Consider the following 20,387-nt stretch of genomic DNA (forward strand, 5'->3'; position numbering starts at 1 on the left):
CCAGCACAGCTAGAAGTGTTACTCTAAACATCAGAAATGATGGGTGTTTTGGTTGTATCTTTTTTTGGTGTATGCAAAATGATGTATGGTACAGACCACGCTAAGGTTACCCACAGTGCACTGGGGTAGATTTTTGTCTGATAACACTAACAAATTATCCAGCTTACACTTGCTTTTTTTCTGTTTTGGTCTATGTAATGTGTGTTTGTTTCTGGTACACATTGCTACCAGCATTTTTTATATAGTAAATGTTAATTGACTGTATTACGCCCTCTCCTGGCAGGATTATCTTTTAACTATTATCATGAAAGTAAAAGCCAACTGGTTAAAAAAACAAACATATTCACTGTGTGGTCAGCCAAAACTTTGATCTGTTTATTTTTATCCCATCAGTGTACTCTGGTTGGCTGTGACCCATCCCCCCCGTTTTTTTGGTCCAGTCAGCTCACTGAATTATATCTGTGCCTTCATGCTGTACCAATAAAACCACATGGTGTTTGCAGAATCAAGTCTTCATAGTAAAACGTGGCAGCACGTGAGAGGAAATCATCCGTAAAACATCTAAATATCATGTTTAACTGTTCATACCCTAGTTAGGTCAAATTACATATCCGTCATAGACTCAAGTATCAAACTGTCAAGTAATAAAAGTTGCTTTTGAATGTTTGTTCATATTCTTAGTAGCAGAGAAAGGAAATAAGACATTTTGAAATAAATCCTAACTTTTATTCAGGCAAAGCTTTTGTAACCGGTTCAGTATTATGCAATTGGTGTATTTGTGAATGTGTTGTCTCTTATCAAGACGTAGGTATCGTTAAGGCGCCGCTATCCAGCCCTAGTCCTAATGGACATTTAACACAGAAGACATTTTGAAATGTCCCAGTAGAAAAGGCACAGGTGTAAAAAAGAAAATGAACGATTGCTCACGTCCATTTAGCTGCACGCGTTTCTTTTTTTATTTACCATAAGTCACAATGTCTGCTGTGAAATTACGTATACCTATATCTATATCTAAGGCGTTTGCCCACTTTCGGTCTTCAGAATTGAGACTCGTTTTTTTTCTGATGTTTTAGCCGCTTGGACAGTTTTAGTCACTTTAGTCATCTCAGATGAATTACTCTCACTGACGTACACTTAAAAGTATCACGTCAGATGGGTTGCAATTCTCATCTGACCCGCTAGATGGTGCTGTCGCCTCAATTGAAAAGCTGTTCAGTTGTTCAATGACTTCAGAGTCTGGAGCAGTGCATCTGTAGCACTGACATACGGAGGCTTTACCGTCTCCATACATAACCAGTGTGCATCTATATGTGTGTGAGTGACACGTTAGGTTCTGCCCTTCTCAGGTAAGATAGTAACATATTCTAATTGGCAATACGTTTAGACAACCAAATGCTCATTTTAATAATGATTCCTGAATGTTGAAGAAAAAAAAGTACATTTGTTGCTAAACATTATTCATATTGGCTGCTTGGTATTTTCCCAATATGAAAGCTATACTGTATGCTTATTTTATACAATGTGTGCACGACTAAAGGGAAAATATACTGATTTGAAAAATCAAGGGGCGTTGAGGTTACAGGCCTCTACTACATACATAACAGAAAACTGCTTCTCGAGGGAAACTGTTGACATTTATCAACAAAGCCTCTGTAATCTCTTCAGTCCAGATCACATTGAATGTGTCTCCTGTAAATTCAATCAGTCACATACTCCCCATGTATGCCTCCATAGGGATAACCTATACACTGTCAATCCATTTGTTAGATCAAACTTTTTCAGAATCTTTCAAAATTATGTGTAATAAACTGCACGTTGTATGTGTTGGCAACCCTCCAAGGTACATAAAGTAAGTAATAAGAGTCCTTTTTTTATGACAGTTTAATCTTTATCTAAGCGGTAAAACGGTGGTGATAATGTTAACTCTATATGTGCTTGGGATTTGAGGTGTTCTCAGAGAGAACTACATTTTCTTAACATAAATGAAATTATGTCAAAGCTTTAAAATCACATTTGGCTTCATACAGATGCACTGTGACTAAAGCCGTCGATGTGAAGCCATGGGCTACAGCTGTTCACTTCCAGTATTCCTCACACTCACTCTTGTGGTTCTTTTGGTAGATGTTAGTCAGTGTTATCTGTCTGGAGCAGGGTTGAAACAGTGACACACACAAACACACACTATGTGTTCAGGCTGGGTGTGGTATTTACGACATAAGCCTCCCAACATCGCAGTATAGAATATAACTAACATTTGACCGGTTGCTCATGGTTTTCGTTCCCCTTAAATCGGTAAAGGATTCAGCCACGGAGGAGCACTGCAGAGGTGTAGTTTCATGCGGTATCACTTTAAAATGAGATAAGTCTGGTTTACAAACTACATGGGATTGGGTCTTTTTTTCCATTCAAACAATCCTGCTTTGTCCTGAGCCTCTAATCTCAGCTGTTTGAAGGCATTTACATTATAAGTGGATCAAACAAGTGTCTGACTCATGTTACTTCCTCTCGCTCTGATAAAGACTCCGGTGGGGCTATAGAGTATATATATGCACCCACGTTGGCTTACATTGTCATAAACACACACGTCAGGTACATTACACACAAGATATTTAGTACCTTGGCAGCGGTGAGGAGAAGAGGGTGTGGTGGGAAAATGTCAACTGCAGAAACTGAGCCAAAAACAATCCAGTTACACAGAGAGCATGTGACTTGTATCATCTCCCTCTCTCTCTCTCTCTCTCTCTTCTCCTTGGCTTTTCTTCATCTCGTCCATCCCTTTTTAAATGACTATTATGAATACTGAACTGGAAAATGATAATGAACCTAGAGAAACCGGGTGTACGTGAGGCAGTGTCCATTATGGGAATAAATACATTTAAGAATCAGGTCATACATTGTAACCTGAATTTCAAATTTAAATTTAAATTGCCATGGTGCATTTAAAGGTAAAACAACACACACACACAGGGGTGGACACGATAAAAGCAACCATTTCTTACTTTTTATCTACTGTGTTGAAGCAACAAGTCATCAAAAACATTTTAAATGAGTAAAGTATCATCAGCAAAACGTTTTTTAGTAGACTTATCAAACGTAAAACTACTCTCTATGCAGAACAGCATGTTTACTAAAGGAGAGTATACCACCCTAATTGTGCCCAAAGAGCTATACTTTATCTATAAGACCGTAATAAAGAATTTAATGAATATTAATTGTAAACTGTTCATAAAATGTGCCTTATTAGAAGGTGGTATACTTACAGTATATTCTGTAACAATGTGTTATATTTTACAATCTTATTGTTAGTTATGTATGGAACTTTTTGATCAGAAGAATCTGATAAATGTTAAGGAGACAAACTTTCAGAATGTAAATGTAAAGTGTAAAGTAGAAGTGGTCCATAAAGTAACTTAAAACACTCCAGTAACAGTGGTGGAGGAAGTCTACACATCCTTTACATACACATAAAAGTAAAAGTCCTGAACCATTTTGTATTTTTATGTAAAATATGTAAAGTCTTAACAATGGCTGTCTATGTAGAGGAATAAAAAGTACAATATATCACTTTGAAATGTTGTGGAGTATAGAAAGTAGCAGAAAATGTAGTACAAGTATCTCAAATATGTACTTTCCAACGCTGGTTATGATTATTAAAAATGTGCTATTTCAGCTTTTGCTATTTCATTCTACTGTACGTTGCCTATTGTCATAAGTATATATTGTATCTCTGTATTGTGTAGTCAGTTGTGACAGGTGAGGCACGGAGAGAGAAAAGACGCTAAAGCTCTAAATGTTCATCCGGAAGTTTTCCATTGATCCCTACTCTCAAACCTAAACGTATTTATGCTAATCACTTATTTCCCCCCTCAGTCGTGCAGACATAGCATTCTAATGCGTGCACTTCTCGGCCTCTCCCTTCATTCCGCACCTCTAGTGAACTTTCTCCGGTCCCACCTCAACGGGGCGCGGTCCCGAGGGTGGAGTTCGCCGCTGCTGCTCCAGGAACATTGAGCCTACTACATACTTGGCGTCTTTCTGCTGCTGCACTCCTCGCACCGCTGAGCCCGAGCCGCACGTCTCCCTCCGGGTCTGCATTTTATTTGGAAACAGATTTTAAACCGAAACGTTCTCGGTAAGGGCACCGTGCTGGGAAGATGATGGCTCCGGATCCGCTGCGTTCCGCGATGAGAATCGGGGGTGCTGACGACACGTCGCTCGCGGTGCCCTCCGACGGCAAGCTGCACGCGGGCCCGCAGCGCGTGCTGGATCAAGTGCACACCATCAAGAGGAGCAAGTCCAAATCAGGGAAGAACGGCTCACAGTCGCCCTCACCAACAAGTATGGAAAATTACTTTATACAACATCATAATACCAAATAATAGGCTACCGCTTTATTAATAGGCGAATACTAGGCTACCTCTTTATTTGGACAGTGCTGTTGAATTCCAGTACTTCCTAATAGGCTATTAGCGCGTTTGCACTTCTTGTCTAATATCAAGTTATAGCTGTTGTTTTGCTGAGAATAATACTTCATGCCACTTCCCCAAAAGTTGCATCCTTTTTTCTTTGTAAACTTGGTTCAAACTGGGGATAAACACTTCTGCGGTTAACTAGTAGCTACACTGTGCGACAGAGATGTTATGGGAAGAACCGAGGGAGGGGGGGGTCACCTTTAAGGTGACAGTAACCTGCCCATCAGAGGTGTGTTGGCAACGCCAAAACAGACATATCACCGTTTAGAAATGTGGTCCCTTGTTATTTATGAAGAAAGTGATTTTTGCTTGTGTGATGTCTGTGAAACTGCCAGAGACACATCCTACTGAGCATGCCACAGCGGTTTCTTTCCGTCATTTAGGAATGCAGCCCACGGGCTTATACGCACACACGTTTGGAAAACTAAATGCAAGTCTTTCAAAACAACTCTGGTATTTGGCTTTTGCTGCAACAGGCATTACAGCGATCCACCAAAAATTGAGAAATGAAATATTTGAATCTTGTGAAATGATTGCAGGTCTTCGTGTTGCGTTGAGATGAAGTGCATGGCTGTTAGATGGAAACGCAGGGATATATCAGTAGATTATGTTATCTATAAAGTAGGCCACACTTGAAGCACACCTTTGGCCAGTTTAAAGGTGGCCTACATTAATGATTGCATTTTACAGTGCAGACATAAAATGTTTGCCCATATGAGAGGCTTACAGCCAAACCAGCTAACATGTATTGCAGAAGACAAGATGTTTTACTTTAAACCTTAAAGGCTGTTCCTGAAGAATGCGTTATCATTTGTAGTCCACAAAGTGATGAACGTCTAAATGACCTGTTTGTTGGTTTGTCTCATAGGTTTTAATTTGTCATTCTGTCTTTTGTTCTACAGTCGTTATTTAAGAGAAACTCAATGGTCTAAAAAGGAAGTTACGCTAAAAGTAAGGTGACGATCTGACAATCAATACTTAGCCCAGGGCAAACGTCTGTCAAACACATGACAGTGGTCAAACACTGAAAATTAAGAAATTAACAACCACAATGTTAGTCTTCTACTATCAGTGTTGGAACATCCCAGACCACTTCTGTTCTGTCATGTTTTAAGGGGCAGGTTAACCAAATTACAAAAAAAGGCATATGTTATATTACTCATCCAGAGTGTGCCCTGACACTTCTGCTGCTGCCCCCAGCGTAATGGAAGTGATGGGATGTTTGTTCCTGGTGCTCAAAATAATTAAAAGGTAGAGGAAAGATAATATAGGCCTATACAAGAAGAGACTGGTCATCTATCTGTAAAACTGTCTTATGGATCAATTCTTTCAATTTCTAAGTTCAACACAATGGAATAGAAGGTTCATGATTTGGCTAGAGGCAGCAGAAGTTTCAGAGGCAGACATCATAAAACCTCAGCACATAAAATTGAAACAATCTGCGTGGCTAGACAGTTCTAGGCCCTTTAAAGCCTTTTTATTTAAGGATATGGTGCATTAGTCACTTTAGGAACATCTTTCCATAACCTGCACAGACTAAATAATGATAATGATGATGTGTGTGCCATTGTTTTGACAACCATAATCCTATAATGGTGAAGTCACAGACAATATACAGCCACAATATAGCAGCGAGTCACGTTCCTATGAATCACCCGACAAGACAGACAAACGAAGGTGCTAAAGCATGTTGGCTATGTGTAAAGGTTGGATTCCCCTAAGCTCACACACAAGGTGCAATGCAAAGCCTGTGAACTGTGACCGACATGTCATGTATCTCTCACTGTTTGATGAAAGGATTGCCAATCATTCATATAGATCTTTACACCTGTAATATGTGTGTGTAAAGGTCTTCTCAGCTATTTTTGATAACACAAAGAGTACAATTATTATTTCCCATTCATTACTGAACCACTAAAGAATGATTGATAAAATATGCTTTCAAGTGAATAATTATTTACAACAAAGCTCAAATGATTAACCATTTTAGCTTTTGATATTTTAGACAGAAATGTAATGAACTTAACTTAATACAACATATTTTATATTTCAAACTCAATCTACCAGTACATTAATTCATCTGATTATTAATAAGTTACTGACAAAACAATCATGGTACTATTATATGACGGTACATTTATTGCCAAAACAAAGCCATAAAAGATATACCTAATAACACAGTTGGAAAACCGAAAATGTAAATGTATTAAAATGACTCTATTATTGCTTCATACATTATTTGAGTATCGTGTTAAAGTTAGATTTATATATTTATGATGTATTTAATTAATTCATAAAGTCTTCAAATCCCATCTTTAATTGTCCAATTGAATAACATTGATTTAAATGCTTTCATACAACAATGGAAGGCTCTCTATTTATTTGACATACATTATAAAACACTAGTAATGAATAGCAGGTAAAACACACTTTGCGAAACAGAATCCCGCGAAAAGATTCACATTCTCAGCGACACTCTCATGCTTTCTGGCCTACGTGTTTGATGCTCCTTGAAGGGCTTATCACCCTGACAACATGAATCTGTTTAGGCGTGTTTCCAATGTCTTTCCTATTTGTCATACTGGCCTTGGTAACATCTTGTGGTTAATAGAGTGCCGATCTTCTTCTCTGTATGACTCTGTTGTTTATTTCGGCTCTCGTACTTCTTCTCTTTTAACAGGCCTGTCTCCCCAGACTTCGAAGACATATGAGTTTGGAGCGTTCAAGTTTTCCCCAACCAAAGCAAATGGCACCTTCAGCCGCTCCACTGTGTCAACAGGCTACAGCAAAGTGGTAATTGTTTCCCTCATGGATAAGCCCTGATTGTTGTTTTACAGATAGTCACAGCACAAGCGCTTTTTCCTTTCACAGACTCAACATTGAAGGGGCAGTGTGTAGCATTTCGGGGGATCTATTAGCAAAAAATATTCATAACTCTGTTTTCATTAGTGTATGAAACTGAAACCTGCAGCTAAGAATCCCTCATATCTACATCAGGAGCAGCTCTTCTTCACAAGGTCCTCCATGTTGTACCGGCTTGTTTTTACAGTAACCAAGAACGGACAAGCCAAACGCTGGCTCTAGAGAGGGCCTTTCATGTTTTTATGCTACCTGAAGGCCACCGTAGTTCTCCAACACGCTTGAGAAAGGTGAGCCACAAAGTACAAAAGCTGGGTACCGCCATCTGACCTCTGTTGCTCCTGAAGTATAGGAGCAACAGGGGATGGAGGCTCCGGGCTCCCTTATGACCAATAATGTCCGTGGATTTCAGCTGGGGCAGATCGGACTGAGTATGCTCCTGAATGAGTGGCGGGGTATTCTGTTTGTTGCAATCTGCATCCACACCACTAGTCACTAAATCCTACACACTGTCTCTTCCACATCAGTGGCTTTACTATAATTACTATGGCACATGACCGTTGATCAGTGTTTAGGTTTTGAATTCATTTTTGTCAATAGAAATAGTTACTTTTGTGTTGTAATGCAAATTAGGCTACTTCAATGAAAATAAGAACTACTTTACCACTCAAAGATTACATAACTTTCAACAATAAAACGATGAATGCTTTTAATTGCATAGAAGTAAAGAACAATTTCAAGAAATAATCAGTTGTTGATGTGAGCTTGTCAGAAAGACTGGAGACAGGGAACAGCTAGCTATGTCCAACAGCTAAATAAGCCTCCCTGCACCTCTAAAGCTCAATAATAAACATGTTGTAACTAGGCAAGAGAGCAAATAAGCATACTTACTACAATGTCGAAGTATTCCTTTAAGAAAATATCAAACACTGGATTCTGCTTTGATAAGTTATTGGTGGAAAACGATGTATACTTTTGTTTTTGTCGATTTTGTCAGATATTCCTCCCTGCTCACTGTTAATGTTTTGAAACTTAACTCTGAGAAGTTTGGTTTTTGGTGAAATAATTATAAGTAATAATGGAGTCATGGATGGTAACAATAGGCCTATTAAACTGGGAGAACTGAAAATGGGAGGCACCTCTCAGTCACGGGTGATTTATGACATAATCTTATGCATTTTCAATTTCAGTCTTGTCACGAAGAGACAGGGTGAGTTCAAATTCCACACAGGAGTAGTGTTGACTGTAACTGTGTGCGTGTGCGTGTGTGTATGTGAATATGCATTTACTCTGGGTTGGTCTGGCCTGACCTACTGACAGTGAGTTGAGGCATGTCTAGAGAGTGTGGCGACCCTAACAGTCTGTCGCGTTGTGTTTTCATTGTGTTACTCTGATAAACTACTAAAGTGTACAAACGACAAGTTTTGGTTTTACGGTTATTTTTTGGGTCGCTTGTTGCATTGACCAAGAACGGATTGTGTAGCTGGAGAGGTGCGAGTTCATCTCCTGGCCACTGCTGAGGTGCTCTTGAGCAAGACACCGGACCCCCAAAATGCCCCCCTGGCGCTGCATAGTAGCTGCCCACTACCCCTACTGATGGGTTAAATGTCATGTGTCAAAAATAACGTTGAACACTAAATTTAGTGGAAATGCCATTAGGTTAAATAACTAGATGGGAATGTCTGTTAGATACTTGAAAACATTTATTTATTTTTACATTTTTGTTCCTAAATGAAGCGCATCATGCTCTGCTGCTTCTTTTTGCTCTGCTGAATTTACATCTGTCTTTCCTGTCCGTCCTCTGACATAAGGAAGGTGGCTCAGTCGGGGGCTGTAGCCACTAAAGGAGGCATTTATCACTTTGAGAGTAAACACGCTGTCAGTTCTTATCAAACACGTTGTTGACAGAGCCCTCCTCCATCATGCTTTTGCTGCTTAGTAGCACGGCTGGCTGGTAACTGAGCAACCAGTCCGGTTTGAAACGGGAAAGAGTCACACAGAACCTACTGTGTGTGTGTGTGTGTGTGTGTGTGTGTGTGTGTGTGTGTGTGTGTGTGTGTATGTGTTCTTCTCTGCCAGACTTGTGATTTTACTGTAGTTATTCAAATAAACCAATAAGAGAACACGGTTTGAGAATGACTCATCATTAAAGCATTAGCACAGCATGTTCTGTCGTTTTGCTCTGGCCCGATGCCAAGTTTCTTTCTTCCTCTCTCTTTTGCGGTAAAGCTTGAAAAGCGTGCTTTGTACTCACAGACAAAGCCAAAGCGTTAAAGTCAAATTATATTGATACATAAATACGGCGTAATTACGTGGGATTAAGTTGCTTAGTGACGTCAGGATTGTGAGGAACGGTTTAATGGGTGCTGTGTCTGACTTGCACACACAAAGATCCTCTGTGAGAAACTGCTCAACTGTGCCAGCAGTCTTTTAACACAACAGCTTGAGTTGGTCTCCAATGACGGATCTTATGTTGCTTTGGTTTGTGTGATGGTTTGGTGCATTCTGTTGCTTTCAGCATAAACTGAGGTAGAGAGAAGTCATGCAGGCTTTGAATCAGATCAGATTCCTCTGTCTTGGTTTACTTGTTTGAAAATGGTTCTAGTGGAAAGTGTGTTACCTGCTTTCTGTTTTTTTTCCTGTGACCTGGATTTTTGTTACAGAAAAACATGAAGGTGATTCAGTGATGTAGCATTCAGTGGTATTTCTGTTTGTCATTGCCAGCAAAGACAGTTTTCCACGACTGGCTAGTGTATACTGATTTTGTCTTTTTCAATCTAATCTGTCATTACGTATATCCACATTACTGATGATTATTTATCAAACATATCATTGTGTAATTGTTTTGTGAACAATGGTTAACCCCACCATATTGGTGCAATGTCAATATTGAGATATTTGGTCATTAACTTTGGATGTTAACTTTTTTGTCCATTACTGAGCCATTCATCTCTTCGTTTTAGGTAAATGCTCAGAAGAGTCGCAGTCAATCAACTAAAACCACGGGAGGAAGACATGTCAGCAACTCAGGCGCATGGGAACAGCAAATCAACGCTTCCAACTGGTCCCAGGCTCCCAATGGGTTGAAATCCGCTCGCAGTGACCCTGCTTTGGCTCGTTCATTATCTACTTTACCCGTTATGGTGATCAGTTATTTTTATGTTAAATTATAGTGTCACTTTCATGTTGTTTTTCAGGAACCAATTCCTCAAACAAATAACATAAAAGTTCTCCACAGTGCCATACTATACAAGCATTGTAAAATGCTCTTTATTTGTATTTTTTTAGAGAGCCAAAGGGCAGGTGGTCCAGAGCCAGGGCAACGTCCAGAATCGAGGAAATAGACACAGCTCCTACTCTATGGCCAACAGCACTCAGATGACCGGCAGCCAGACACGCATCCAGCCGCCCTCTGCCCAGATTCACACTGAGGGCAGGATGGGCACCATCAAAATGTCCAACATAAAGCAGCAAGAATCGTGAGTTCACCCACTCCCCTGGCTTTCATCGACATTTTCGGGCAATATGAAGAGGTTGACATGGATATGGGATAAGAGTGACATCTGAATGGGTTACATCTTATAGGCACATGTATAGTACATTTTTCCAGTATTTTACATTTTTTACATGTCTTAAGGTGTCACCCAATTTCAGCATAAAGTTTATTTCATTGATAATTGCAGCCCAGTTATCTAGAGCCTTTCACAATTGTTATTAATCAACAGATCAGTAAAACTGAGTTTCTCCGCAAAGAATCACAGAAAAGCTAGCTTTAAAAATTGTGTTTACCAGAGATGTGTAGAAAATCAGTTGTTCAGCTTAAAAAAAAGCATGAAAAACAACTCATCGACTAAAAGAAAACCGATTAGTTTACTAACTGACTAAGAGTTGCTGGAGGGTTCGTCTGCAGCCTTTTTGTTCTGTGCTTCTACTTGCAGCTGAGCCATGAATTTATCTGGTATTTTGTGGTATTATGTGACTAAAGAACATCTCATTACCTTTTAAATCCATCGAAAACTAACTCCTAGTATCTAATTTCCAACTTTCTCTTCTATTTCTGTGCCTGTTACTGCAGGATGAACACTGCTGTGAACATGTCAGACATGACACTAGCTCAGGCCGTAGAGTTCCTGTCTCACCCTGAAGAGAATTACCAGCAGTGTGGAGCCACCTTCATCCACCACACCACCTTCAAAGAGGAGGGCACCAAACAGGAGGTCCGAGCACTCGCACTCAAATAAACTGTTCAGACACGCACCCTCCAAACATGCACACATGGATGTTGTCTATTTTTACATCACATTTGTGTGACGGCTGTCTTGTAATTGTGGTGCAAGCACTCGGTGAAGACCTTTGTGTAACCTGTCTTTCCCTCAGGGAAAGGGAGAAGAACGCATTTATTACGCACTTGGCAGCTAGTTCTGTTTGTAACGTGTAGTGTTGGAAATACATTGCCACATTTTCAACAAAGATTGCCTCCACATTTCCACATTACAGGTTTTCGAACTAGAAGGTATCCCCGCTCTTGTGACCCTGCTGCGGAGCCCCAACCATGGGGTGAGCCAGGCCACTGCTGGAGCTCTGAGGAACCTGGTGTTCAAACACAAGCTGAACAAGCTGGAGGTTCAGCACTGTGGCGGCATAGCTAAGGCCCTGCAGCTACTAAAGGAGACAGATTCTACTGAGACCCAGAAACAAATCACTGGTAGGATATTGTTTTTGGGACAGGCCCTCAAAATATTGGATAGAAGACTGACCTAGTTTACTAAACCAGCATGTCCTATCCCTAAATATAACATAGACTGAGCAACCAAGAACAAATTCAACCTCAAAGGGCAACAACATGACGCATGGATGAAATACTTCAATCAGAAATATTTATTTCAATGCTTGTACTTTTACTGTTCTTGCCATATGAAGGCCTGCTGTGGAACCTGTCCTCGGCCGATGAGCTGAAGGAGGAACTCATAGCTACAGCTTTGCCTGCCCTGACTGAGAATGTGGTGGTGCCATTCACCTGCTGGTCAGAGAGCTGTGCCAACAACAACATACACCCCGATGTCTTCCACAGCGCCACAGGGTGCCTGCGGTGAGAACATTCTCATGATCGGTGATTCTGATGAAAGACGTTTTGGCTATTAGAATAAGATAAAATGATGACAATTTGGACAGACATGGATGTAAACTGCAACCGAGTGGTTGGTTGAGTCATACAACTGTGAAGCTGTAATTCTCTTTCTTTTTTTGGACCCATTACCTGTTCAAGTTTTTGACTTGATATGCGTGTGATACACAGCTGAAGAATTGACTGAATTGAAGAATTTGCATCCTCACTGACAAGTTGGCAGTTATGTAATGTAAATGTGTACACCATAGTTGTGACTACTTATTATTGGCACTGCTCTTGGAACTTCTGTGCAGCTCGTGCCTCATCTCCTTGATCAAGTTTGCTAACAGGGTGTGATGGTTCAAGACATGTTTGCCCTCATAGTCTACTCTTATAGTTTAGACATGTTGTGTCTAGAATGTAATAAGTGTTTCCTTTCGGATTGCAATGAATGATTTCAATGTGTGTAGGAACCTGAGCTGCGCCAAGAAGGAGGAGCGGAAGGCAATGAGAGAGTGCCGTGGCCTCATTGACTCCCTCATGAATTATGTCGAGTCCTGTGTGGCGGAGGAAACCCCCGATGACAAGGTAAGGTACCTTTTCCCATCCACCACTAGTATTTGTTTAAATTCAAAGGCTCTGCACACAGACTACATCAGAGTTGGTCGGTAGACTCATTTTTAACCCAACACCTTTGCCCTCTGATGTACACCACCACTAACATTACTATTGATATAATTGATGCTGTCTAGTATTGACGGAAATTTAAAAAGCAACTTTATTGATAGTCAATGATTGTTTGTGTTTATTTTCTTTCCAAAATGGTTGGCTCCACCTTCACAATTCACTGATTTTCTCTGTTTTATATCTTTGTAGACCGACTATCTTCGGTTTTTGACAAAACAATCAATTGAAAGACCTAGTTTTCCAATATGTTATAGAACAATTAACCAAATAATTAACGAGATAATCGTCAAGGGCTACAGAGAGCAATTGTCATTTTTATTACATTACTAACAGAGAGACCTGAGGTTTAATATTGAAAGATGAAACTTTGTTATTTTAACAATTTCTTCACTGGCCACTGGATTATTTGTCTGTTTATACTTGTTTATCAGGCCAGCGTCTCAGCGTTGTTGTTTTTTCCCACATTGTCCCTCTAACACTGAATTGTGGATGTGTGAGCAGGCGAGAACAGCTATGGTTGGATTCTGGTGACATATTCTGGTTCACTCATTAGAGCATGTGTCTCTCACAAAGAAATGTGTTCAGTCCAAATACTAAAAATATTCAGCACATGTGCACACACACACGCAAATACAATGCAAGTACACAAACTGACTCACACTTCTGTAAACACACAAAATGTATGAGCAGGTCAATTCAGGCTGAGTCAGCATGTTTACAGAGTCAGCCGCCTGCTCGTATGTTTACCCGCTCATTTGTAGAAGGTGTGGGTGTGACTGTGTGCTTAATTAATTCTATGTCTGTGCTAGTACTCTGTAACACATGCTTCTTTTAATGAAGTAGTGGAGTATGACTGGTGTTGTCTGTGTGAGAGGCAGAGCTGAGCTCAGTAAAGTTATCTTCTTGTAGTAATTATGGTTGAGGACATTTGATGAGCTTTATGCATGTTGATGCTGTGAAGGTTTCAGTAATAGACACTGTATTTATTAAGCTTTATCTCTATTTTCATCCTTTCATTGTGTTTCATTCACTTTTTGACTAAGATCATTTTACTGTTAGTCAAGCCTCATTAACTAAGCTCGACTGAATTAACTGAAACTTGTAGAAGTGAAGTATTACTTGTAGTAAAATAAACATGCAAACTGACTCTTAAGACCTTGATCGATGTTTGCTTAATTAATGGGAAATATGAGCCATAAATTAAAAAGACAGACAGTTAAACGCGTTTCCTTTGTGGGCTTAACAAATGGACTTCAAGGGAAATTTCAGTAATTGTCAATGTGGGTATTAACTTTTTTGTCCATTGATTATGATAACATTTCACTCACTGCCTCCATTGTAGAGATTTGGGATACCCAGAGTTCAGATTTGTTTTTACATCAATTTTTAAATAGTTTCAAACGTTTGGCTTTGAGTTTGAATGGGATTAAACCCAGATATTAGTACCCTTGATATCCAGATAATAGATAGAAAATAATCGCATTTGCTAAAATGTCTCTCCAAGCACACTGGCAAATGTACATAGATATGGCAGGTAAATTAGAGCATAGATCTGCTGTGCTATGAAGTGTCGTAACAGTATAGTTAACCTCTCCTTCCCTCTCCTCTAGTCTGTGGAGAATTGTGCATGCATCCTCCATAACTTGACCTACCAACTGGCGGAAGAGTCCCCTGAATGCTTCAAGAAGTTTCAATCTCTGACAGAGGACCAACCTGGGGGAAGGAAAAGCCCCACAATCGGATGCTTCAGCCCCAAGAGCAGCAAGGCTCAAAAAGAGGTGGCCATCGACCACCACACCCTCCACCTCATGTTTTTGACTAAATCATGATGTTCCTTGAATCGAGGCAGCCTTCCCCTTTCTCACTTCTTTCTCTTCCTTTCTCCTCAGTTTGCATTTGACGCGGTTCGGGGAATGCCGGAGGACGGCCCCCCATCAGGTGTGAAGTGGTTGTGCCATCCCACAGCTATGCAGACCTACCTGTCTCTGCTGGGCTCGTCCCAGAACGATGCCACCCTGGAAGCCTGCTGTGGTGCCCTGCAGAACCTCACTGCCAACAAGGGACCGGTGAGTACCAAGGAGATAATTATTAGGCTTACCATTTGTGCGTGGTGCCAACGGACATTCAGGATTACCTCAGATGGGCTTAAGAAATGGGAGAAGCAACAGAGACGGAGATATGGTGGGCGTAATGACACAACGGCACAACTCATAATAAGAACTGACTTGTTTTGTCAGAAAGGGTGGAGTTCTGTTCCCAAGGATTCAGAGGTTACTTGAGAAAGAAAGAAGAAGTTAGAACAAGAGAAAGTGGGATGCATACAAAGTCAGCTGGATTTAGTGTCACCATGCATTATATTGATACTATTAATATTGACTGCTACACTGAAGTGGGAGATACAGCTAATGTGTTTCCCTCCCTCTGTATTGTTTTTGCTTCCATTCCAGGGGTCGAGTGCCATGAGTCAGATTCTGGTTCAAAAGCTGGGGGCTCTGATGCACATACCCCGTCTTATCAAGTCTCCTAACAAGAACCTGCAGAAGACTGCCATGTCCCTGCTGGGTAACATGTCTCGGACCAGCAGTCTGCAGACCTCCATGGGTAAGGAAAAGCATGAAATATTGATGCTGACGTTTGTTTAGTCCACATAAAACTGATTAAGTGTATGTTTCCTTTGTCTTCTCTGTAGCAAAGCAGATGCTGCCTGACCTCACCAGCCTCCTCTCCTCTGGCCCCCGACAGATGGGAAACTCGGACGAAACTATAACGACAGTTTGCAACACAGTGAGGAGTCTAATGTTGGCCGACACTGAGGTCAGCAAGAAGCTCATCAATAAGGACCTGATGACATCAGTGGCTGACCTCAGCGAGAACAGGTGAGTTTTTATTTATTCATCTCTGTGTTAAAGATTAAAAAAAAAGAGACTTCACTGCATTTGTTTGTGTTCGAAAGCACTTTGAACAGCCTTTGTGTCTGCTACACAAATAAACTTGCCTTGCTTTGCCTTAAAAGGAACAGTGTGTAGCGTTTAGGGGATCTGTTGGCAGAGATAGAATATCATATTAATAAGTATCTTTTCTTTAGTGTATAATCACCTGAAAAGGTTTCATTACTTTAGAATGAGACATTTATATCTACATATGGAGTGAGACCTCTTCACAGAGCCGGCCCCCATGTTTCTACAGTAACCCAGAACAGACAAACCAAACACTGGCTCTAGAGGGCTGTTGATGTTTTTGGCCACTGTAGTTCTACTGCATGTTTGGCACAAAGGAGAATTTTCAGTTGGTTGCGATCTGAAACCGCAGGGCTGGATGCCGCCAAATCCTACACACTTCACCTTTTAAAGGGTGGGTTCATCCAAATTCCTCCCTCAAAAAAACAAAACAAATGCAAAGGATATATTTCATATTATTTATTTTAAACAGACAAAGGCAAAAGGCAAAGGCAGACAACATCCTCTAGCTGGGGAACAGAGTTGTCATTTTATATTGCACTGTACAAACACTTTCCCAAATAAAAAAAATAAAAAAACTTGCCCATTAGGAAGAGTGTTTCAATTACATCCTCTATGTAAACATTCAAACCAAAACATTTATGTATTTCTGTATTAAAATATCAACAGACATCTCTTATCAGAGAAAATCTGAAATAAATTTCAACTGGAACAAAAAAAACAAACAAAGAGATCCTGGTGAAAAGAATGTAGCAGCATGTTCTGTGGATATGTAATGTAATGTCTGGCACAGGAAACAGTTTCTGGCATTCTTCCTCTCACCAATAATCTTTAGTGCCTAAATTGCCCCATTTCCTTACAATTGTGTGTGGTTTGCCTTATTTCTTCTGCTCTTTTTTAATAACCTCTGCACTTCTCTCTGCCCCTTAGTTCTTATCCCAAAGCCAACAAAGCAGCGTCCGTGCTGCTCTACAGCTTCTGGAACGAGAAGAATTTTCAAGGTGCTGTGAAAAAGGTAAATCAGAAAGATCTGAAATGCTGTGTGACTGACTATGTGTTTGAATCTGTAAGGCAGACACAAGACGAACCTATTGTATCCGTGTATCGGGTTTAAGCTTACCACCTGCACACGAGCAGAAGGAGGGCCCAGCTGAAATGAGTGTGTGTTTATTATTACGCCTCTGGCGCACACAATCACTTTCCCTTCCCTCTTGCCACACCCAGAAGTTTAGCGGCTACAGCAACAGTCACAATGGAATCTTGGCGGACTGGTTTTCGATACTCACTGTCTAATATGGGAGGAGCAAAACATGGAAGATTTGAAGAAGAGTTCAAGACAGTGAGAGTCATGAAAAGAGTGGAGGATAGTCAGAATACATGAAATATGTACATATATATTGTACAATATATACATGAAGTTTGTATATGAGTATGAGCAAGTGTGCGTACATGTATGACATGAACGGTAACAACACAGGAACTAAAAGTGACAGCTGGCAAGAGAGGGAAAACCCCCCAGTTTTCACACTGCCATGATTGGCCCATGGCTCCTCTAAGTTGCTGACACAGTACATTTCCTTTTAATTAGAGCAGTGGTGTCCGTGTGTGTGTGTGTGCGTGTGTGCGTGAGTGAGTGAGTGTGTGTGTGCGTGAGCTTGCTTGCATCTGTGAGACACTTTTAACTGAGATTCTTTTTAACTTTTCGATCAACAGCTGGGGAAGGTCAAATCTGATTTTGTCAACTACAGGACCACAGAAATGCACAAGTCAATGCAAGATATTGAGTGAGTGTGCTGGACGAGTGGAACGGCAGCACAGAGTCTGAAAGGTACGATTTGTTTCTGAATGCTTGTATCTGGATATTTTCAGGTTTAAAGGCTCAAAATGAACAGAATTTGTGTCATGTGGATTCAAACTTTTCCCTTTGTGTTTCTCTTTTCCTGCATGTTCTCGTGTGTGTGTGTGTGTGCTTTCAGATGGAAACCAGCATGTTAAGACACTTCTGTGGCCACACCCTTGCAACCAAAAGAGTAAAATTACATTCTTCACAGAATGACTTTGTTGAAAGAGCATATCAATTAAGAGTGAATCATACATTGTATATACTTTAGTGAAAAGAGAGCTTTTCATTTCATGAGTAATCCTGCAGCGTTTTATGTATTTAATTTGGATATGTTTCTTCTGTCTGTGTATATAAAGGGGTGAGTGTGTTTTTGTTAGGTGAAGTGTGTGTGTGCTGCAGTTTTTGGGCCTGAGAGCTGCAATACACCAGACAATGTTATCTGCAGTGAAAGTTACTGAAGGCATGCAGTGATTATTTAGATTCATGAATGGCATTGTCGTCAAACGTGTCTACAGTGGCTAAAAGATCAAATATCTTTTGTGGCCTTGAAGTCTGATCAGCCAAAATTAAAGTAATGAGAAAAATATATGAAACGCTAAAAACTAAAACGAGAGCTATTTTGTATTTGTGAAACTTTCGCTACTGGATGAAAACTAGATTTCTTTTTGTATTTTGTTCTGTTATCTGTTTCATTGTGTGATTCAGAGTTTAGTTTTATAAAAAAAAAATTAACAAACAGCTTTCTACTCCAGTGCCAAACTAGTTAAAAGAATAGTTCCACATTTTGGGAAACAGGCCTGTTTGTTTTCTCGCTGAGAGTTGATGAGAAGATTGATACCACTGTTGTGTCTGTACATTGAATGCGAAGGTGCAACCAGCAGCCAGTTAGCTTAGCTTAGCACAAAGACTTGAAACGGGGAAACAGCGAGCCTGGCTCTGTCCAAATGTAACAAAATCCACCTGCACCTCTAAAGCTCAATACATAACACATAATACCTTCTTTGTTTCATCCCCTATCCCTGAAGTGTTACAGTTTGTCGTGTTACAGGGTTTACAGGCCCTGGAAAACCACAGTGTCTCATTACTGCACATTTGTTTTTGTGTGGATTATACAAACAAGATATAAGGTGTTAAGAACTGGAAATATGTTACCTTTGGACAGAGCCGGACTATCTGTTTCACCTGTTTCTAGTCTTCGTGCTAAGCTAAGAACCAGCTGCTGGCATTAGCTTTATATCAGACAGACATGACAGTGGCATCAATTATGTCATCTGACTCTCAACAAGAAAGTGAATAAGCATATTTCCCAAAACATCAAACTATTCCTTCACAGTGCAGTACTAAAAACCTTGGTCTTTTCTGTTGCTTTGTCATAAACTTGACTATTGAAATGTACAAACTGTATGCTCTGTTTGTTTCGTTTTTTTTTCATTATTGTTTGTTTTCTTGCATAAACTGAGGAATTGGAGAAAGAGAAGTATTGGGATAGTGTACACAACATGTAACACCAGCTATGCCCATTCACTTTGACTATGTATAGAAATATGGAGTAGTCATCCCCCTGAAAACCATTTTTAAAGTCTAATTTTAAATGTATCATCAGTTGATATAGCCTGTCTGGCCACACACTGATAGTCTTTTAAGTGTTCTTTGATGTAATTTCACAGAAGTCACCACGGAGATAATGAAGGGGCTGCGCCCTTGAACATACGTCTAATGAATTATGATTTGTATGCACCACCTCAGGCGAGATGAGCAGTACATTCCAATATACAGTATGTTCAAATGTTTTTTTAATATAAAAACAAACTGATACAAAAATGTAGTTCTTCAGCTAAAACTATTGTATTTTTGCTACTTTACATACACAGTTTTAAAGTCGTATTACGGGGTTTCTGCTCTCATAACCAAACTACAGACTTATTTACTGAAAACCGGTTTTAAATCCTCCTAAAACTCCAATATATTTTGAAGACAGCATTACAAATCACTAAAGCAAGGACATAAGATGGTTGGCCTCCGTGGGGATTCCCCATGGCTCCAACAATACACTGCAGCGGACTGTTTTTACAGTTGAGACATATACAGTCTTACTGTACACATATTCCTGCTGAGGCTCATTTGCCTCGGGGAAGGTTGATGTCAGTATTGCTTCGAATGTATTTTTGGAGAAATGTTTGTGTCATATAATAAGGAGCTTTCCCTGTCACTCAGTCTGTACATAGAATAAATAACAGATATGAAGACAGATTGTAAGTGGTGGTCTTTTCTTCAACAGCACACGTTAAAGTACTATGTGCATACTATGTGTACATACTATGTGCAAATATGCAGTATACGAGCCATTTTGGAAAATATTGGATTCTCTGTTCATCATTTCTTGTATATCTCTTGAAGTAATTAAGCTCCAAGTTTTCATTCCAGCTGGGTTTTTGTGGTGTGTGTGTGTGTGTGTGTGTGTG

The 20,387-nt window shown here is 40.1% G+C and overlaps 1 protein-coding gene across 1 annotated transcript; it reads left to right on the forward strand.

Moving 5' to 3' along the window:
* The first annotated feature begins 4,033 nt into the window (after positions 1 to 4,033).
* Positions 4,034 to 20,173, forward strand: pkp1a (plakophilin 1a). The gene is made up of 15 exons (XM_079175340.1): positions 4,034 to 4,338; positions 7,153 to 7,265; positions 10,295 to 10,474; positions 10,620 to 10,810; positions 11,407 to 11,548; positions 11,829 to 12,036; positions 12,252 to 12,420; positions 12,909 to 13,026; positions 14,736 to 14,903; positions 15,015 to 15,191; positions 15,573 to 15,726; positions 15,815 to 16,001; positions 17,013 to 17,097; positions 17,796 to 17,910; positions 18,059 to 20,173. The coding sequence occupies exons 1-14, from the start codon at positions 4,155 to 4,157 to the stop codon at positions 17,868 to 17,870; spliced, it is 2,151 nt and encodes a 716-aa protein (XP_079031466.1). The 5' UTR covers positions 4,034 to 4,154; the 3' UTR covers positions 17,871 to 17,910; positions 18,059 to 20,173.
* Positions 20,174 to 20,387: the final 214 nt, after the last annotated feature.

This window comes from Pholis gunnellus, assembly GCF_910591455.1.
Source record: "Pholis gunnellus genome assembly, chromosome: 2".
Classification (NCBI taxonomy): domain Eukaryota; kingdom Metazoa; phylum Chordata; class Actinopteri; order Perciformes; family Pholidae; genus Pholis; species Pholis gunnellus.